Here is an 18,499-nt window from a genome sequence, read left to right on the forward strand (position 1 = left end):
GGTTCCTGTTCTTCCTCGCCCTCCTTCTCGGGTTTCTGATGCCTGAGGTATTCGCTAAGCATCTCATCAGTCAGGGCCATCTTCCTGATGTAGTCAAGGATCTTTGTTGTTTCATCCTGGATAGCGGCTCTGACGCTCACTAGTCCTCGGCCTCTTTCTTTCCGCTTAGTGTACAGCCTCAGGGTGCTGGATTTGGGGTGAAACCCTCCATGCATTGTCAGGAGCTTCCTTGTCTTGATGTCAGTGGCTTCTATCTCCTCTTTTGGCCACCTTATTATGCCAGCGGGGTATCTGATGACTGGCAGGGCATAGGTGTTGATAGCCCGGACCTTGTTCTTCCCATTCAGCTGACTTCTCAGGACTTGCCTTACTCTCTGCAAGTATTTGGCGGTTGCTGCTTTCCTTGCGGCCTCTTCATGATTCCCATGCACCTGCGGGATTCCAAGGTACTTGTAGCTGTCCTCAACATCTGCTATGTTGCCTTCTGGTAGTACAATCCCCTCAGTTCTGACTACCTTCCCTCTCTTTGTTACCATCCGACTACGCTTATCCAATCCGAATGACATTCCGATGTCATTACTGTTGATCCTGGTGGTGTGGATCAGGGAATCGATGGCTCGTTCACTCTTGGCATACAGCTTGATGTCATCCATGTAGAGGAGGTGACTGATGTTTACTCCATTCCGTAGTCGGTATCCGTAGCCAGTCTTGATGATGATCTGGCTGAGGGGGTTCAGGCCTATGCAGAACAGCAGTGGGGACAATGCATCTCCTTGGTAGATGCCGCACGTGATGGTGACTTGCGCAATTTGCTTGGAGTTGGCCTCTAAGGTTGTTTTCCACTGCCCCATTGAGTTTCTGATGAAGGCTCTTAGTATCCCGTTGATCTTGTGTAGTTCTAAGCATTCCAGGATCCATGAGTGAGGCATCGAGTCATAGGCTTTCTTGTAGTCAATCCAGGCGGTGCACAGGTTGGTCTGTCTGGTCTTGCAGTCTCGAGTGACTGTTCTGTCTACCAGTAGCTGGTGTTTTGCTCCTCTGGTGTTTCTACCAATTCCTTTCTGTGCCCCGCTCATGTATTGAGCCATATGCCTATTCATCTTAGCTGCTATGATACCTGAGAGCAGCTTCCATGTTGTGCAGAGGCAGGTTATCGGGCAATGGGACTGCTCCTTTCTGGGGGTCCTTCAGGATCAGGACTGTCCGGCCTTCTGTCAACCATTCAGGGTAGGTCCCATCCATTAGCAGCTGGTTCATTTGTGTTGCCAGGTGCTCATGGAGTGCAGTTAGCTTCTTTAGCCAGAAGACATGGATCATGTCAGGGCCTGGTGCTGTCCAGTTCTTCATACTTGAGACTCTTTCTTAGATGTCTGCCACTGTGATGGTTACTGGATCCTGTTCAGGGAGGTTGCTGTGGTCTGCTCTTAGATCCACTAGCCACTGGGCTTTGTTGTTATGTGATGCCTCCTTCTCCCATATGTTTTTCCAGTATTGCTCAGTCTCCAACCTTGGTGGGTCCACTCTCATGTTATTACCCTGCCACTGCGAGTACACTTTTGATGGTTCTGTGGAGAACATCTGGTTTATTCTTCTGCCCTCTGTCTCTCTTGTGTACCTCTTCAGGCGTTTAGCCAAGGCTGTGAGTCTTTGCTTGGCAGTTTCTAAGGCCTCAGGTATAGACAGCTTGCTGTACTTCTTAGGCAGGGTCTTCATCACACCTTTCTGCAGTTCCGATAGCTGGCTAACTTCCGTTCGTGCTGCCTTGATCTTGGCCTCTAGCCTTCTTTTCCATGGAGGATACTGCTTCTTATGCTTGGTATTCATCTTGTATCCAAGCATCTCAAGGATCACTGTTGCTGTGTTGTATATCAGCTGGTTGGTCTCAGTGACAGTCACAGTAAGGATTGTTCGTAGTGCTGCATTCACATCTTCTAGTAGACTTTCAGTAGGTACTTCACTTGGTCTTGGTAATCGGCCACAGGGGTTCCAGGTGTCCTTCTTAGCCATGATCTTATCTCTTAGGTCAGCTGCTCTTGCATTCAGCTTACAAGGGCTCATTGTTCTTGGGGCTTGGTATCCAATCTCAGAGTGTGGGGAAGATAATATCTCCCCCCTGACCTGTTGTCCTGGCTCCCCCTTGCTGTAACATTTGTGTTGTACCTCATCAATCTCTAGTTGTGATAGCAGTTGTTTCTTGCGGATGTTGTAACACTGAGCTACTAGTTGTTTAGGCGTTAGTCTTGATGTTGGGTTTCGAAGTATCCATAGGTCCCACTGTGTGTGTGTGTGTGTGTGTGTGTGTGTATATATATATATATATATATATATATATATATATATTATATATACAGTATATAAAATGCTATAATGACCACTTCTAGTGCCATTTCAGTTAGCGATCCACATTCTAAGAACATATCCACCAACCGGGGTATTACATTTATTTTTATTAATGTACTAAATCATTTTCTTCAAAGTCATATACAGTATTAAGCTACCTAAAATTATTTACCCATTATACAGCTGTTTTTTTTCTTTTTTTCTTTTTTTTGCCGGATTAATTCAAGGCAAGTACCTTGCTCAAGGGTACGGCAGCTGGAAGTGGGATTTGAATCTGTGATCTTTGGATCTAAAAGAAGCAGCTCTAACAACTATGCTACTAACTGTGTATTATTATACACAGGTGTTGAGAAATATTTGAAGATATGAGGTATAATATGCAAACGATATGATATGCAAAATAGTCGATTATGCGTCTGTCTGTCTGTCTTTCTCTCTCTAACACACACACACACACACACACACACACACACACACACACACACACACACTGGCTCCTTTCCCCCTCTGCTGCTCCCTCCTCTGATTCCACAGTGTGTCTCATTAGTGCAGGCAGCTGTGAAAATCCAATTAGCCCAGAATGTTACTGAAAAATGCTTATCATGTTCGCAAGTACACACAGGCACGCAAATGCACAAACGTGAGTTCACACTTGTGTGCTGCCGAGAACAAAAAAATTTATAACAATCACTTAGCAATAATTTGATTAATTTTTTTTTTCTTTTTTCAGCATTTCATTTCCAACTTGGACCATTCTGTTGTGGAACTATTCCAGGCAGTTTCGCATTGAATGCAGTGTTAATTCCCCTCATTGACAACGTAGGTTGTTGCAGGTTGGAGCATCGAGGGTGGGCAGCATCACCAAAAAAGAGCTCATCCATTTTAGATTCTTTAGACACATACATAGATACATACTCAAATATGTATGTTGAGACTGTAAGCAGTCTTTTTTATGTGACATAATAGGTGTGTAATGACCTATTCCAGGAAATCGTGTGTGTAGTAGAAACACACAAGCAGTGCAGGTGCAAAAATAAGTGAAGGCCAAGTTACATTGGTTACGCCAAGTTACATTGGTTACACCAAGTATGTAAGTAGAAACAGGGGTGTAAATCATGGTCATTTATTTGTTTTGAAAGTAAAGATTTAACATTTAGATTTCACAAGTTTCTTATTCTATACAGGAATAATGGCCATCCTTATAGGGTTCACACACTTTCAACCAGCACCGTATATATTTTTTAGCAAGCAGCACTAGACAGGTTTTGTAACAATCTGCGATCTATCAAATTTTTCACGTGCCGAAGCTACAATATGTCAGAATGAACAGAAATTAGTTGTTGGTCTCTTTAATTTCAAGTTAATTTGTTTAACTGGAACCTTCCATCTACCACATGTCATTGAATGAATAGAGGCTATTTTGCCAGGAGATGAGGTATTGTTTGCACAAGCCTGTTGGATTTAAGGCTTTGTCCAGGATCCAACATTAATGCTCCACTTTAATTAAATGCAGACATGTTCACCTTGAGTTCGCCAGAAGCTCAGCAGAAATGTGGTGAGCAAGATGTTTTTGTCGCAACCAAACATTTGCCGAACTGTTCACTCTGCACATCTCGACCCACCTTTCCTTCCTCGTTGTGCTCGACTCATTTAATCTGCACAGTTTTGGTTCACTGAGTTTTTGGAAGCATTCTGGTGAAACCCCTTGGTCACCTTTCCCCAGTCATTTCGGCGAACTGGGCGAACCTCACTGCTGACGGAAACTGGGGGCCTTTCCCCGTCTTTTGCTGGGTACGCCTGTCACATGGGATTATGGGTCAGGGCATCCCGTGGAAGGAGGGAACTGTGAAAGGACCGAACTCTGATTCACACTGGCTTCCCATGATCCCTTTCACCCAACCACCCCGCTGCTCTCCTGGGATGGGGGGCCCAATTGGACAGGAGTTGAGGGTCATCTGGAGTTGGCCGTAATTGCGTCTGGCTCAGAAGGGCCCAAGGTTACACAAACATCTCGTTTGCCCCGATTAGTAGAGGCGGCTCCTCTCCCAGCTCCTCTCACGCCCGTGAGAGCTCGCGTGTTAATTGGACACGTTCAGAACCCAGCCGTCGTCTCTGGGCGGAACATTTCATGAAAGAAACAAACAAATAGATAAATTGGAACTGATTGGCGTGAAAGCTTTTTTCCCCCCTTCCTCGTGTGAGTGCTTCTTATCCCTAATTCGGCAACTTGTTGATGAGGAGACATGAATGTGTGTGAGACGAGAGCTGAGGTTTTAATTTCCCAGCACCGTTCAAGCGTGGAGCGCCTGGTGTTTCCTGGTGCGCGCAAGATCTCCATTGCTCTTCACCGCCGTTTCGGAAAGTTCCAGAGCATCTGGCACCACTCTCAATCGATCCGGCTGAAATGCCTCATTTTGTGCAAGTGCACTGACTTCATTTGAAGACATAAAAGAGCATTGATACAATTGCAAGCATATTCTGAGGGAGATGTTTATTTAGTATACATAACAGTCACGCAGATTTCATAGCTACCATGTTATTATTTTTATTTATTAGTTCAGGGAATGTCTAGAAAAGTGAGTTAATTGCACATAATTTAAAATAGTTGTTCAAATTTCAGTTTGTTAATAGAATGTATGTTGAGTTGGATTCAAAACGCAAATAAAGTTAATGTATATTTAAATTTCATTTAAAGGATTGCGCCCAACAATTGATTAGAGCCATCAATGTGAGTGGCCGTGGAAGGCAGTTGGTCTGTAGCTCAGTAGCTCAATGTAGAGGTTGCTACTGTATGTGGTCAGTACACCCTGCTGACTGCTAGCTTATTTACATTTACATTTACATTCATTCATTTAGCAGATGCTTTTCTCAGAGAATAATACAATAAGTGCATTTCATCAATAGAAGGAGAGATTTGGATGCAGACACGTGATTCTAAATGGTAGTTGCAGTCCATTTGTCACATTCTACCAAATGAACCAGTATATATGAGCAGCTGCATAAAGGTTTATCCATTGTTCAACAATTTCTAATCAAAAAATTATACAATTTTACGGCTGTTTAAATTTAGGAATGGTTCCCTCTTTTGAGCTGACCCCTGAGAGACCTTAATGTTGAGGCTCATGAGGAACATGCTGAGTAGAAGGGGCAGGAGATGGACTAACATGTGGTCGTACTGGTCTAGTGCTGTGCTGCCGATCATGATTTCCCTGACTTGTTTTCTACAGCCAATTTCCATTGAAACTTTTCAGAAAAATAAGATTTTTCTTGCTGAGCAGTAAGCCCTACCCAGAAAATGCTCTGGTTTGGCGTGGCAGCCGGAAGGCGCAACTAAAAGACATATCCTTAGTAAACTGCCAGAAACCTGAAGTGTGTGTCATTCTTTTGTGCTCCGTCAGTTCGGTCTTAGGTCAATTATTCTTGATGCAAAACATGTGCATGGGAATGAGGCTCCAGAAGGGGTTGGAAAGTTTAACATGAGGTGTGTCCAACAGGTCAAAAGTTGGGCTTGAGAAATAACCGCTGGGGTTGGTCTGCCTTATTCTGCTCCCGCCTAAAAAAAAAAAAAAAGACACAACACACCCAAACTGCAAGAAGCCTCTCGGTTAAAGCACCATATTGGCAGCTTTTCCTCTCTGCTTTGAAGTCGAAATATATGATACGAATATGATACACACACACACACACACACATTTTCAGAACCGCTTGTCCCATACGGGGTCACGGGGAACCGGAGCCTACCCGGCAACACACAGGGCGTAAGGCCGGAGGGGGAAGGGGACACACCCAGGACGGGACACCAGTCCGCCGCAAGGCACCCCAAGCGGGACTCGAACCCCAGACCCACCGGAGAGCAGGACTGTGGTCCAACCCACTGCGCCACCGCACCCCACGAATATGATGAATATGATTCTTCCATTCTGGCTTCATGTGATTGTTTAATGTTTTGTCTTGACGTTAAATGTCTTGATGGAACATGCAAGGAGAAAGACAGTAGAGCAAATATAAGGAGGAGGACCTATAGTGATCTCATTGCAAACAGCTCTATCTGCCCGTCTGCTAAAGATTAACAAGTTAATTATTCCCGAAGAGATTTTGGTGAGCTGTAACCAGACCAGAGCGTGCAGGGAGGCTGGAGTGACGCGGTGCTGGAAAAGGACCCAACAGCGGGGGTCTGATCCCTCAACAGCTCCTCATCTCCTGGAAACAGGTCCTTGACCATGTCTGAAATGGAACTGATGGGAAGGGAAAAAGGGACAGCTTTATACACACCACCAGGTTTCTTCACCTTCCTTTTTACTTCTGGCCTAAAGCAGTGAAAATCATGCCTTCGAAAATAACAAGATATTCATTCTGCTCCTGTAAACCCCCTGTGTGGGCTGCCTTTTCTTTCAACTGGGTTCAGAATGAGGATTGAAACACTCTCTTTTAAACAGTCACAAAATATTCAGGATGTGTATTAATGTTACACAGCAAGGTAGCACAGTGGGTAGCACTGCCGCATCACGGAGCCTGGGGATTTGAATTTGGCTCAGACTGCGTGAAGTTTGCATGTACGCCCTGTGTTCGCGTACGTTTCCTCTGGTTGATCTGAATTCCTCTCATAGACAGAAGATATGCGGTTCAGCAGAAGTGGTGACACTAAATTACCCTTGCCTATTAACTGTGTCACAGTTTGTGTGTGTGTGTGTGTGTTTGTGTGTGTGTGTGCTCACTGTATAAATTAATAAAAGATAGTAAATAGTTCAGTTAAAAATATTGTATCTAGCATTGTAAATCGCTTTGGGAAAAGATTTCACAAAAGTAGCTGATATAATAATAATAATAATAATAATAATAATAATAATAATAATAATAATAATGAGGAGGAGAAGATGAAGAATTGTTACATTATTCATTTATTATTATTAATATTATTATAATTATTTTCATTATTATCAAGTATTTACCTGAAACCGTATCCAAAGCAATTTGGAAAATCTTTTATTCATCTCGGGAAGTAAAAGCATAGTAAAAGCAAAGTACTTTTATCAACACTTAATAAGAATGCAAATAATAATGGGGAGAAGAAGAGGAAGAGTTGTTAAATTTCTTCTTCTTCTTATTATTATTATTATTATTATTATTATTATTATGTGTTCCGTCCTTGTTAAAGCTGCAGTTTAAAACAAACCCTGCCCCTAGCCATGGTAGCCAAATTGTCCCTCACACTCCCAGATGCAGACACACTGGGAGGTGACGGGGGCAGACAGCGGGCCGGTCCATGAGATGCCCAGCATCCCTTCGTCAAAGGAGGTGACGGGGACAGAAGGTGTCAAGGAGGCCACATACGGAAAGTGCCAGGAAGGCATCTGGAGCCCAGCACTGGCACGGTGGCAGAGTCCTGGGGGCCGGCAGCCAATCGGCTGTCTCCATGCTAATTAGCAGCAGTGTCATTAGGATGGAGTAAAAGGTTAGCCAATTTGCACGAAGAGGACGCTGACACTGGTCATCTGTATGCAGAGCGGCATTTGCAAGCAGGTGCAAGACGTGGCGATGACCGGCAGTTCCAAAATGTCTTTAATTAATAATTGGCCCCTGGCAGTGCACACATTTAGGATCGCAATCCATGAAATATTAAGTGCCCAGCTCCCACATTAAGACACCATGCTTGTTACCCCTTTTAATATTCAAAATAGAAGGCATGCTTGCTACTGTTGAATTTTATTTTACTTTTACAATTATGGGGCGATATGGTATTTTTGAGGAGTTATAAAAGAAAGCATTTTATGCATTAGCAGTTGGTCAGCAACATATACGCAGTATCACATTGGCGCGGTTCTGCCTCTTGTTTTAGTGCTACAAATTTTAATGTGATATATTTATATCATGCAACTTTAAAGCGCCGAAACCTAGAAATGTTTAATTTTGCACAAGATGTGGAATTACAGTGTATATTACTGTCAATATCTCATGTGTTTTATTGCAGTCATTTTAATTAGTAGCCTCTACAGCAAGCATTTAAAGCTTTAAAGCAAGCACTTATCCTTTTTTGGAAGCCTGGTAATTAATATTAAGAAATTAATATTCCTGATTGTCCTCATTGCTCAGTCCACTGATAAGTGAAATCCGTTTTAATCTGAAATATTTTTGTTGATTCTACAAAGTATGTGCAAGCAGCACTTTTCATAGAATTCATTGTGATCTATAGCTTTTACTTTATTCATTCTAATGCTGTTGGGATGTTCTTTGTATGAGATTGAAGGTGATGGTGGCACAGCTGGTGTTTGCACGCCACATGATCATCAGTTTTGTTCCCAGTCAGCATCGGTTTTCATTCTACGTCACTGTGTACACTGACAGTTCGGAGATCTGCCAACCAAACCTTCTAATGTGCGTATGCACACAAACACACATGCACACGAGGAAAGGTGAAAAGCAGCAAACACGCAGCAGTGAGATCACAGCTCTGCCTTAAGACAGGACGTGATGATGCCGTTGGTGTGAATAGAGACCTTGGGTTTATGTGCTTTTGCTTCTTGAGATCCTGAGGGAGCAATGCGCTGTCAGGGTTGGGACCCTTCTTTAAGCCCAGATCATCTCAGAGGCACAGAACCTGTTCTGCTGATCCTTCTTATCTGTCTCTGCAGGTATTCAGAACCTGAGCCACTGCTCAAGGCAATGTCTGTAATGCATTTTTTCACTTAAGTCATTTAAAAAGCCTTATTTAGAAACATAATGTTATCATTCTGAGCAGTCTCCAAAGCCTCCCTGAAGTTTTCTTCTCCGCTGGGAACTTCTGCACTTTTCTCGCTTCTCGATCTTTGTAAACCTGTAAACCTGCCACCATACGGGTGATTCATGTCAGTGTGTTTGTCTGTGCTTGACATCACAATCCATCAAGTATGACTCTTCTATATGCAGTGTGTGTGTACCTAGAACACCCATCATCAGTAGAAATTATGGCAAAATAAATGCATATTAAAAAGTAGTGTTGGGTGGAAGGGGTGTGGTGGCGCAGTGACGCAGTGGGTTGGCTCGGGTCCTGCTTTCTGGTAGGTCTGGGGTTCGAGTCCCGCTTGGGGTGCCTTGTGACGGACTGGCGTCCCGTCCTGGGTGTGTCCCCTCCCCCTCCGGCCTTTTGCCCTGTGTTGCCGGGTTAGGCTCCGGCTCCCCGCGATCCTGTATGGGACAAGCGATTTCAGCCGGTATGTGTGTGTGTGTTGGGTGGAAGTCACATATACTCTCTCATTGCTGTCCTCCTTCCGAGGCCTACAGGGAGGTGGAGAAGCATCTGGACCTGTGAAAGGGATAGTCTTAGCTCTCGATGTGCCCCATGTTTGACACCCTCTGGCTCCACTCTTGCTTGCTTTTGCCCTAGGCTGCTGCAGTCTGCCCATCTGTTCCAAGCCTGACAGAGAAAGCCCCCCCCCAAGAGTGTTAAAGTAGGCTCACATACAAACTCATAGGGCATTATCCTCCCCTGGCCAGGCTTCCACTCAAAGGCCAGACCCCACAAGTCAACAAATTCCCATTAATGCCCTCATCCCCATCACTATTTTTTTGGCTGGGTAGAACTGTCGACTTAGCTTGGTCTGAACAGACAGGCACCGCAAAGCTGATTTAAGGAACCGCCAGGAGACGGACAATAACAGCAATCCGTTTTACAAAGTAAACTCCTTGCTCTTTCCTCCAGAATAAATCGAGTATAAGTGCCAGACTTTTTTTTTTTTTTTTTTTTGTACAGGGAACTGCGCGAGTTAGAGAAGTTGCAAGCCGGATTCAGATTAGAAACTCTGCAGTAAGCATTTGAGAACTTTTTAAGCCCCCAAAAGTACCTATTTTAGAATTAGCTTACAGCATGTAGATGATTACATTAATGCTCAGATCTCCTCCACTGCAGATGGTTTAGAGCTTGATGAACTGAAATCTTACACTGCAGCTTTACTGCATCGGAAAGTCTTTTGAGACATAAAAAAACCCCAAATTCATTACAGATGGAAACCAGGGATAATTGCCAGTCTGCTTTCCATCCCGGGATATGAAAAAGTACATGCAAATGCAGGCTTCTCCCGTTCAAGAAAAAAATGCTCCTGTTGGGCGTCTCATAAACCGAAAGCACTGGGAGTTTAAAAAGGGAGCAGCTTGTTTCTGGAAGCATGAATCGTGGGATACCAGCTGCCCTCGAGCTCTGGGAAAACACTTTCCCCATTCCCTGAGTGTTGGTAAACTCATTGCAGCGTACGGCCGTATGAGTTCCGACCTGCTCCTTATACCCATAACCTCTGCTAACTCAGTCGCTGCATGCCTGAAAATCCCAAGGATGCAGATTGAGTGACTAACGTGTGGTTTAATGACTTTACCAACGCTGAAGTCTGGGTCCTAGCGCCATCCTTTGAGGACTGCAGTCTATTTAATGTCTGAGACAGGAGTTCCTTGCAGCATTCCGTTAGCGAGACATTTGTAGTGACTTTTTATGGTTTTTTTGGGGCGTTATCTCATTGGTTTCATCTGCCTTATTTTTTGGTTTTGTTTGGTTTTTGTGCCTTTTTTTTTTTTAAAGCCAGCAATCAATGTAGGGAAATGTGATGGCTGAGACTACCACAGTGCAGGGTGTACAGCATATTGACCTTGAGCGTTACCTTCTTTTTCACTTGTCTTGCCTTGCCTCTGTCTCACTGTGGCTTTGGCATTTGTCTGTTTTTAAGAAGTGGCGTTTAAGATGGTCATGTGCACCTCTGTTCCCTCTGAGGCAGAGTTTTGCTGGAAATGAGGGGTGCAAGGTGGGAGTGTCTGTGAGCCTCTGCTGGCAGCCATCAAAGACCAGCAAGGTCTCATTTGATGAGCTTGCTTAATGAAGTCAGCCATTGTGCCCGGGGAAGCCTTCTGCAAGTGAATGGGATGGGCTGGGCTTTGAGTCCATTCTGAAAGGAGATGAGTATCCCCAAGAATTGGGGGAGGTCTGCAGAGCCACGTAAGCTGGTGACCTGGAGACGGAGAAGAAAGCATTTGGACGCCACCACAGTAACTAGGCTGTCTCGGGGTTTGAATAGGGTGGGCCTAAGCTCAGAAAATTGCTTTCAAGGTTCTACGATGGCCATGATACGCTCCCCAGATACAGGGCATGATTTAAATGACTGGGAACAAACTGCATACGATAAATCACATCTTTCGTCAATTACGGGAATCACTGACTGTTTCATCAAAACAGCAACAGTAAAATGAGGTTGTGCAAAACAAGGCTTTATTTATTCAAGGTGGCTAATTTCCTGCTTTCAGACAGCCTTTTCAGAATGGGCCCTGATGCGGATGACCTCTTGTAGCATCACGTGGACGTGGAGTCCAAACGCAAAGGATAAGATGGAGAACCGTGTCGAGAAGCCACTGGTCAGCTAGCTGCGAGGTTGGTTATCGTGTCTGAAGAGGGAGCAACAGGTAGAACGGTAAAGGAGCTTTTCAGTCAGATGACTCCTGTAATATCTGTATTCCTCCTCTAAAACTGACCAATCTCAATAAATAAGTAAACTAGCATACTGTAAAAATCAACTGGTATAGAGTACAAACCTTCTATTGTAAATGCCTTTGAAGAAAAGCGTCAGCTTAATAAGCTTCAGGCTCATGAGGTGACTGAAAATTAAGCATCAACTAAATGCATCCATTCATCTGCCACTTCAGTGGACTCCTTCTAGATCTTTGAGCCTGGACTTTGAGCGTAGACTCCTGTATTCTTTGTACTCAGATTACCAAGTCTTCGATCATTTATGGCGTAGAAAACGAGCTTTGTGACCGATAAGGTCGCTCCGACAAGGATTCCGATGTTCTGTAGCACGGCTTTCAGACTTCCATCTCCAATGTAACATTTGAAGCTGAAAACCCTCAGCTGGATCTTCATTACGTTCTTAGTTCTGACCACAGATAGATCATAAAAGGGAGGGTGGAAGAAGAGAACGGGAGAGGGGGGATAATCCTGGAAGAAAGACTAAGAAGTGAATTACAGCTGGAGATGAATGATCTCATTTCTGCTTACTGTGCTTCATAAACATTATTATTTCTTTTAAAATAACATTAAGGGCACTTAATTAAAAAAGAAAGAAAATTATAAAACATAGCATATCGATTTATTCACGTAGAGTTGCTGTGATCTTAGGGAAAACTACAATATTTGGTTCCTAACCATGAACCAGCTCTTGAATTTGAGGGGGGTAGGGAGAAGAAGGGAGAGGAGGATGGGCGGAGGAGAAAGACATTTAATCCTCACTTCCCCAAATTATTTTTAAGACTCTTGGCTGTATTTCCTGGACGTGTCATTGTGTAACATATGCATAAGTTGCCCCTCGCCCCCCTCCAACCTCCACGGGCGCTGAAAGGAGATTTATCAGCAGGCAACTCGGCATGTGTCTGCTCCCAGACGCACGCAGTCCATAAACTACACAGCCTGCTTATTTCAGAGCCGCAGCCAGGCCTTCCAGGAAAAAGTCAGACACCTAGTGTATCCCATAAATACCCTGCGCAACTCCACCGTGAAGAGTAACTGTGTAGAAAGCTGGGTGCTTATTAACCGTTATCATGGCCACCATGTGCCGCTGAGGGGGAGGGTGTTTCTCTTGTCGTCATTAGCCTTTCCGAGCAGTGTTTTGCCGAGCGGAAAATGATATAATTAGCGGAAGTAGACGAACGGGTAAGCTTGGAGCTTTGGCAAAGCATGCTTCAAAGAGATTGTTATTGATTTGTTTGTTGAATTTTTTATTTGTCCCTCAACTTTCACGTTTATCCGAATTTAATGTCGACGTCGTGTAATGCCCTTCGTGTGGCGAAGGCTCCGCTGGGGTGCAACAGGTGCAGGGTACAGACTCAGCAGCCACCCGGAGGCCACCTGTGCTCCGCATCCTGTGAAGCAGAGGTTCAAAAACACTCAAAAACATCTGGACTTGTTACTGCTATAAATTTTCCAGATTTTATCAAATGCTGCAAACTGGGAGAATGAGGATCTCAGGGGGCCTTGTCCGTACCTGCTTTGGCTCCCTATGGCTCCTGGGTCCTGAACTTGTATGGCTTGCTGCTGAAGGGTGTTGAATGCTCGGGGATAAAGGTGCAACTTTCGCATGGGAGTGAGCTCAGAAGTCTCGGTGGGTTCGCGGCATCGCACTTTTGACACGTTCATGAAAAGACGCGCACTTGTGCTTTACGCATGTGGTTGGGACACGGCCGAGTCAGCGATTTCCATGCGGTCGGCTAAGGGGGCCTTCTCTCGTTACACCGGGGGGCCCTTCGTCTTTGCACCCCCAGAGGGATTGTACCCATAGCACAGCATCTATAAATCTCAGCCACAAAGGCAGACCAAGCTCTTCGTCTTCTGCTGTGCTCTTCTTCTGGATTAGGCACAACATACATTCGCAATTACAATTACCCTGTAGAAGGAAATCTTTGATTTGTGTCAAACAGCTTTGTGGCTTAAGAGCATTCCGACCTCATGATTAGGGAGCGTCTCATTGCCCTTAGTCTGCCCTGGACATTGATCCTTGCTGTTTTGAACGATGGATCTGCTGCTTATTTCTGCTTCATTATTGCTTCGCATTTGCATAAACGGAACTAGATATGCTATAATTCCTAATGATAATTATAGTACTATAATGATATTTGTCCAGATGAAAGAAGCCTCTGGTCCTTGTGTAGACTCTTGATTTACTGTTGTATATTATACTGTCAGTTGTTAGAGAAAATATGCTTAACACACACCGCAAACACAAAATTAGAATACCAAAAAACAGAAAATCAGATGTATAAGGCATATTTGTGGTTTTAGCAAACTGCTTTCACATTTATGTGCCTACAAAAATGAGTTTGTGCCACAAATTTGTCCAACTTCCTTTTAAATTAGAGGACAGGGCCAATAAGCCAATAGTGAGCCAAACACGTTGCCTGCTGCCTTGCAGTCTGGAAAGATCTCAGTCGTCAAAGGGGGCCGAGCTCTTCGAGTTTCTATGTTCATGTCTGGTCATGCGCTCCACTGCTCCTCACCTTGTGTTCAGCTTATTTTATAAAAACCTTGTGTGTTATCTGCACTTTTGCTTATGTGTGTGTGAACATTCATGAGTGAGAGATCAAGTTTGACCAGAGTCCATAAGCTGCCTTAAGATTTGTTAAACTTGCATTTTTTTTTAAGTGTACTTCACAGGGGGGGGGTGCGGTGGCGCAGTGGCGCAGTGGGTTGGACCGCAGTCCTGCTCTCCGGTGGGTCTGGGGTTCAAGTCCCGCTTGGGGTGCCTTGCGGCGGACTGGCGTCCCGTCCTGGGTGTGTCCCCTTCCCCCTCCGGCCTTACGCCCTGTGTTACCGGGTAGGCTCCGGTTCCCTGTGACCCCGTAAGGGACGAGCGATTCTGAAAATGTGTGTGTGTGTGTGTGTGTACTTTACAGGATGTGGCTTAGACTTTGAAACCTGACCTGTCATATTTGTCTGACTTCTACCAGCTCCTTTCCAGTTCCGCATCTGTTTTATCTCCACAGCTCCGTCTACAGTGTCCATCATGCACCAGGTGAGTAGCACCGTGGACAGCATCACGCTTTCCTGGTCCCAGCCAGACCAACCCAATGGAGTCATCCTGGATTACGAGCTCCAGTATTATGAGAAGGTACGCCCACCCCAATTGTCTCTGCTCATTCCTAATAATGCGCCCATCCAAAAAGTGTCTTGGATCTGAGGCTCTAGGACTGAGAATGCAGTTGTTGGCATTTCTGATTAATTGCATCTGTCTAAGCAAAGCTTGGAGAGAAACACCAGTTCAGTTAATCTCTTGGGTTATTTGGTACGGAGGTGGCGAATGTCTCGGATGCTTGGTATGCTGCACCGAAGAATAGCATTCAGGGCAGTAGTTTGACACCGTGGAACAGAATGACTGCAATCACATCGTAGGGGGGCTTCTCATGCATTGCGCATTTAAAAAAATGTGGAATACTGCAGAATTAATATTTTATAAACTCCTCCTTTTAGCACACACATGAACCGCTGACTCCAGCGCTCACTCACTCCACACAGACACACTGAAATGTTGTGCTGCTTTGGCCATCTCAGCTGTAATGTATGTACTGTACTCAAACGGCACGGATGATGCCCTGGCCTCCGAAAACCTCCGATGCTCAGCACAAGTTAAGGAGAAACATAATTCTGACATGGCACCTCCACTTCCTCATCAATCCCGCTTTGTGGAGGGGAAAGAAGCAGTAGTTTTTTTTGTGGTTGAGATCTTTATACTGTGAACAAATGGAATTTGGCTGACCTAAAAATGCCAAGCATTTCAGTCTGACAACTCTTTCGATTCAGACACACTTAAATATGGATGTGGAGATGCTATTATGCCAACTGACATCCTCTGTGTCATTTTGTGAAATACCAGTTAGAGTCACGAAAGGGATTATTCCAGGGGGTGTGTGCTGGTGCTCATGGACAGTCCATGGAACTCTTTCACGTTCATTTCAGTGGTCTTCAAAGCCTTATGTGACCGAAGTGCTTCTTAGTGGAGTCAGTGATTGTCCCATGCAGCTTTTGCAAACCCTGGATTTCTTTATGGTCATGCAACTTTATCCTATATCCTTTATGCCTCATGCCTGTGTTAAAGTGCTCTGTGTCACTGTGTGAAATGAGCGCTCTATAAAAATGAATTGAATTGAATTGGAATGGGGGCGCGGTGGCATGGCAGGTTGGGCTAGGTCCTGCTCTCTAGTGGGTCTGGGGATCGAGTCCTGCTTGGGGTGCCTTGTGGCAGACTGGCGTCCCATCCTGGGTGTGTCCCCTCCCTCTCCAACCTTACATCCTGTGTTGCCGGGTTAGGCTCCGGTTCACCGCAACCCCACATGGGACAAGCGGTTTCAGACAATGTGTGTGTGAATTGAATTGAACTGAATTATCAACATCTGAATTTGGCGATGGTCAGTATGATGTGATGACCATTACATTGACACTGTTCTCAGGTAACAGTTGTATTTTGCTGTCCTGTCACACTGCCAGGACCAGACTGAATACAATTCATCTACTGTGAAGAGCCAGACGAACACAGCCGTCATTCGAGGCCTCAAACCGGGGACCATCTACGTTTTCCAGGTGCGGGCCAGGACTGTGGCGGGGTTCGGACGCTACAGCGGCAAGATGTACTTCCAGACCATGACTGAAGGTGAGACCGTTTTTCCAAAGAGGGTGCCAGCCTGTTTGGTAGTAGAGGATACAGCCCCTTTAGAATGCGGGCACACACCCTCAGAGAGGCACGGGTTACAGCGGAGATCCCTGCCCTACACTGTGATACAGTGTCTTTGAATGTCAACCTGCTTGACTAACATATGTTGTGAGATAGAAGTACTGATCCTTCCCAATTCACTGCTATGTAGGTCAGGCTTACCCATGAAAGTGCTCCAGTTTTCTCTAAATTACTCGTAGTTTGCTGCACAGCAGCTTCTAGTCACTGGGTTCAGATAGAATAGTCAGAAAGAAGAGCTCTCATCTCTGCCATTCACTGTGGTAAAGGGACAGAAATGAAATATTTTTCATGGATCTTTTACTTTCCCCCATTGCACATTGAAAAACTTTGATTTTCAGAAGCATTTCTGTATTTTCTCTGAGATGAGTGTCATTGATAAAGGGCACTGTCCCCCTGCTGGGAGGTGTTTGTACATCTCATCGGATGGATTCATACCATCCTACCTTAGTACGAAATTGCCAGTTACCGTGCTGTCATCTTTTTCATGTGGCTCGTTGCCTGGAGGGGATGAACTGCTTTTGGCGTCAGATATCAATTTCAATTTTTTACTTTTTATCACTGTTTACATTCTGGTGTTTGCCCAGGGATTCTCCAACTGTGTTTGCTCTCCTGTAAGAACTCAGGATATGAAAGGGACAGGGTGAAACTCCCTGCACAATTACAGTACCTCTCAATCACAACCCACTTTTTGAAATACTGACTCGATAGTATTCAACATTTCAGTCCTGTAAAAGTATAATTCAACATTATGCTCTTTATTCTGTAGTAGAGTTTTTGGTAATGGAGAAAAATGGGGCCGCACGCTAGTGCAGCGAGTAGCTTCATCGTCACACAACACCTGGGTAGTGTAAGAGACTGGGTGTGAGACCCGTTCGGCCTGTGTGGAGTTAGCATATTTTGTCTGGGTTTCCTCCAGGTGCTCTGGTTTCCCTCCAAGTTCAATCACCTGAAGTTAGGTGGATTGGTGACTCTAGAGTCAGTGTGTGTATGTAACTACACCATGATGGACTAGTGTACCCAACTCGGCCTTGATCCGGTACATTTAAACTCCAGTAATATTGGTACATTGTTATTTTCATTGCTTTCGTAAGGATTTTACAGAGGTGAACTTTGCTTGGTTCAACATGATATGTGACGATAGGTGTCTAAGGTGTTGCTTTGGGGAGATAAATAAACATATCTAGCTTTCTTACCATTTGTTTGGATTTTTACAATATATTTCTCCTTTACATAACAAAATGTAATTACAAAGCCTGGGTTTTATACATAATTAAATGAAAAAATGAGAGTACTTGAGTGGTACAGTGTTTTCATCCCTCTACTTTATAGCAATACTGCCAGTTCTAAAATGTTAGTCTTGCTGGGTATCTGTGTATTAACCACTTGTTAATTTGCACCAGGCAACTGTCAAGCCTTGGCATAGAGTAGGAAATGTGTGTTTTCTATGAAGACATGTATGATGCAAAGATTGTGAGGACTTATGGGAGCTCAGTACCCAAGCTCTAATTAGAATAATATTTCACGTGATGTGGGACACAAGTCTAAGAGCGGCAGCAAAGTAAGGACCAGGCTGCAGTGAATTGATTGCTCCAGAAGGGTACCTGTGGGCCCTCTACACCAATGTGCAGCTACAAGTAGCACCACAAGGGTGGGGGTGGGGGGGGGGCACTTGAGCGTTTCTAAACATCTCATTACTGCCATCAGTCAGGGACGCCTCTCTTTGCCCACTTTCCGCAGACTATGGCTGAACAGGAAGACCTTGTGTGTGGTGTGTTTGTGTGTGGGGTTGGGGGGTGTCCACTCAGAGCAGGCAGTAGAGTTCCATAATCTAGCCTCCCAGACTGACTGTCAAAGCTGTAAATGGGAGTCATTAGACACTTGTGGGTAATTGGACAGAGATTTCATGGAAGCTGAGTGTTGCCTCTTCTAAGACA

At 44.7% G+C, this 18,499-nt stretch overlaps 1 protein-coding gene across 1 annotated transcript in view; it reads left to right on the forward strand.

The window, feature by feature from the left end:
• ephb2b (eph receptor B2b) overlaps window positions 1-18,499 on the forward strand; it is a 144,674-nt gene that overhangs the window by 108,370 nt on the left and 17,805 nt on the right. Inside the window, exons 6-7 of the mRNA XM_018725794.2 lie at window positions 14,824-14,948; window positions 16,322-16,484. Of these exons, the coding sequence (XP_018581310.1) occupies window positions 14,824-14,948; window positions 16,322-16,484 (288 nt within the window). The remainder of the gene's footprint in view (window positions 1-14,823; window positions 14,949-16,321; window positions 16,485-18,499) is intronic.

Source organism: Scleropages formosus, chromosome 22, assembly GCF_900964775.1.
Source record: "Scleropages formosus chromosome 22, fSclFor1.1, whole genome shotgun sequence".
NCBI classification, from domain to species: Eukaryota; Metazoa; Chordata; class Actinopteri; order Osteoglossiformes; family Osteoglossidae; genus Scleropages; species Scleropages formosus.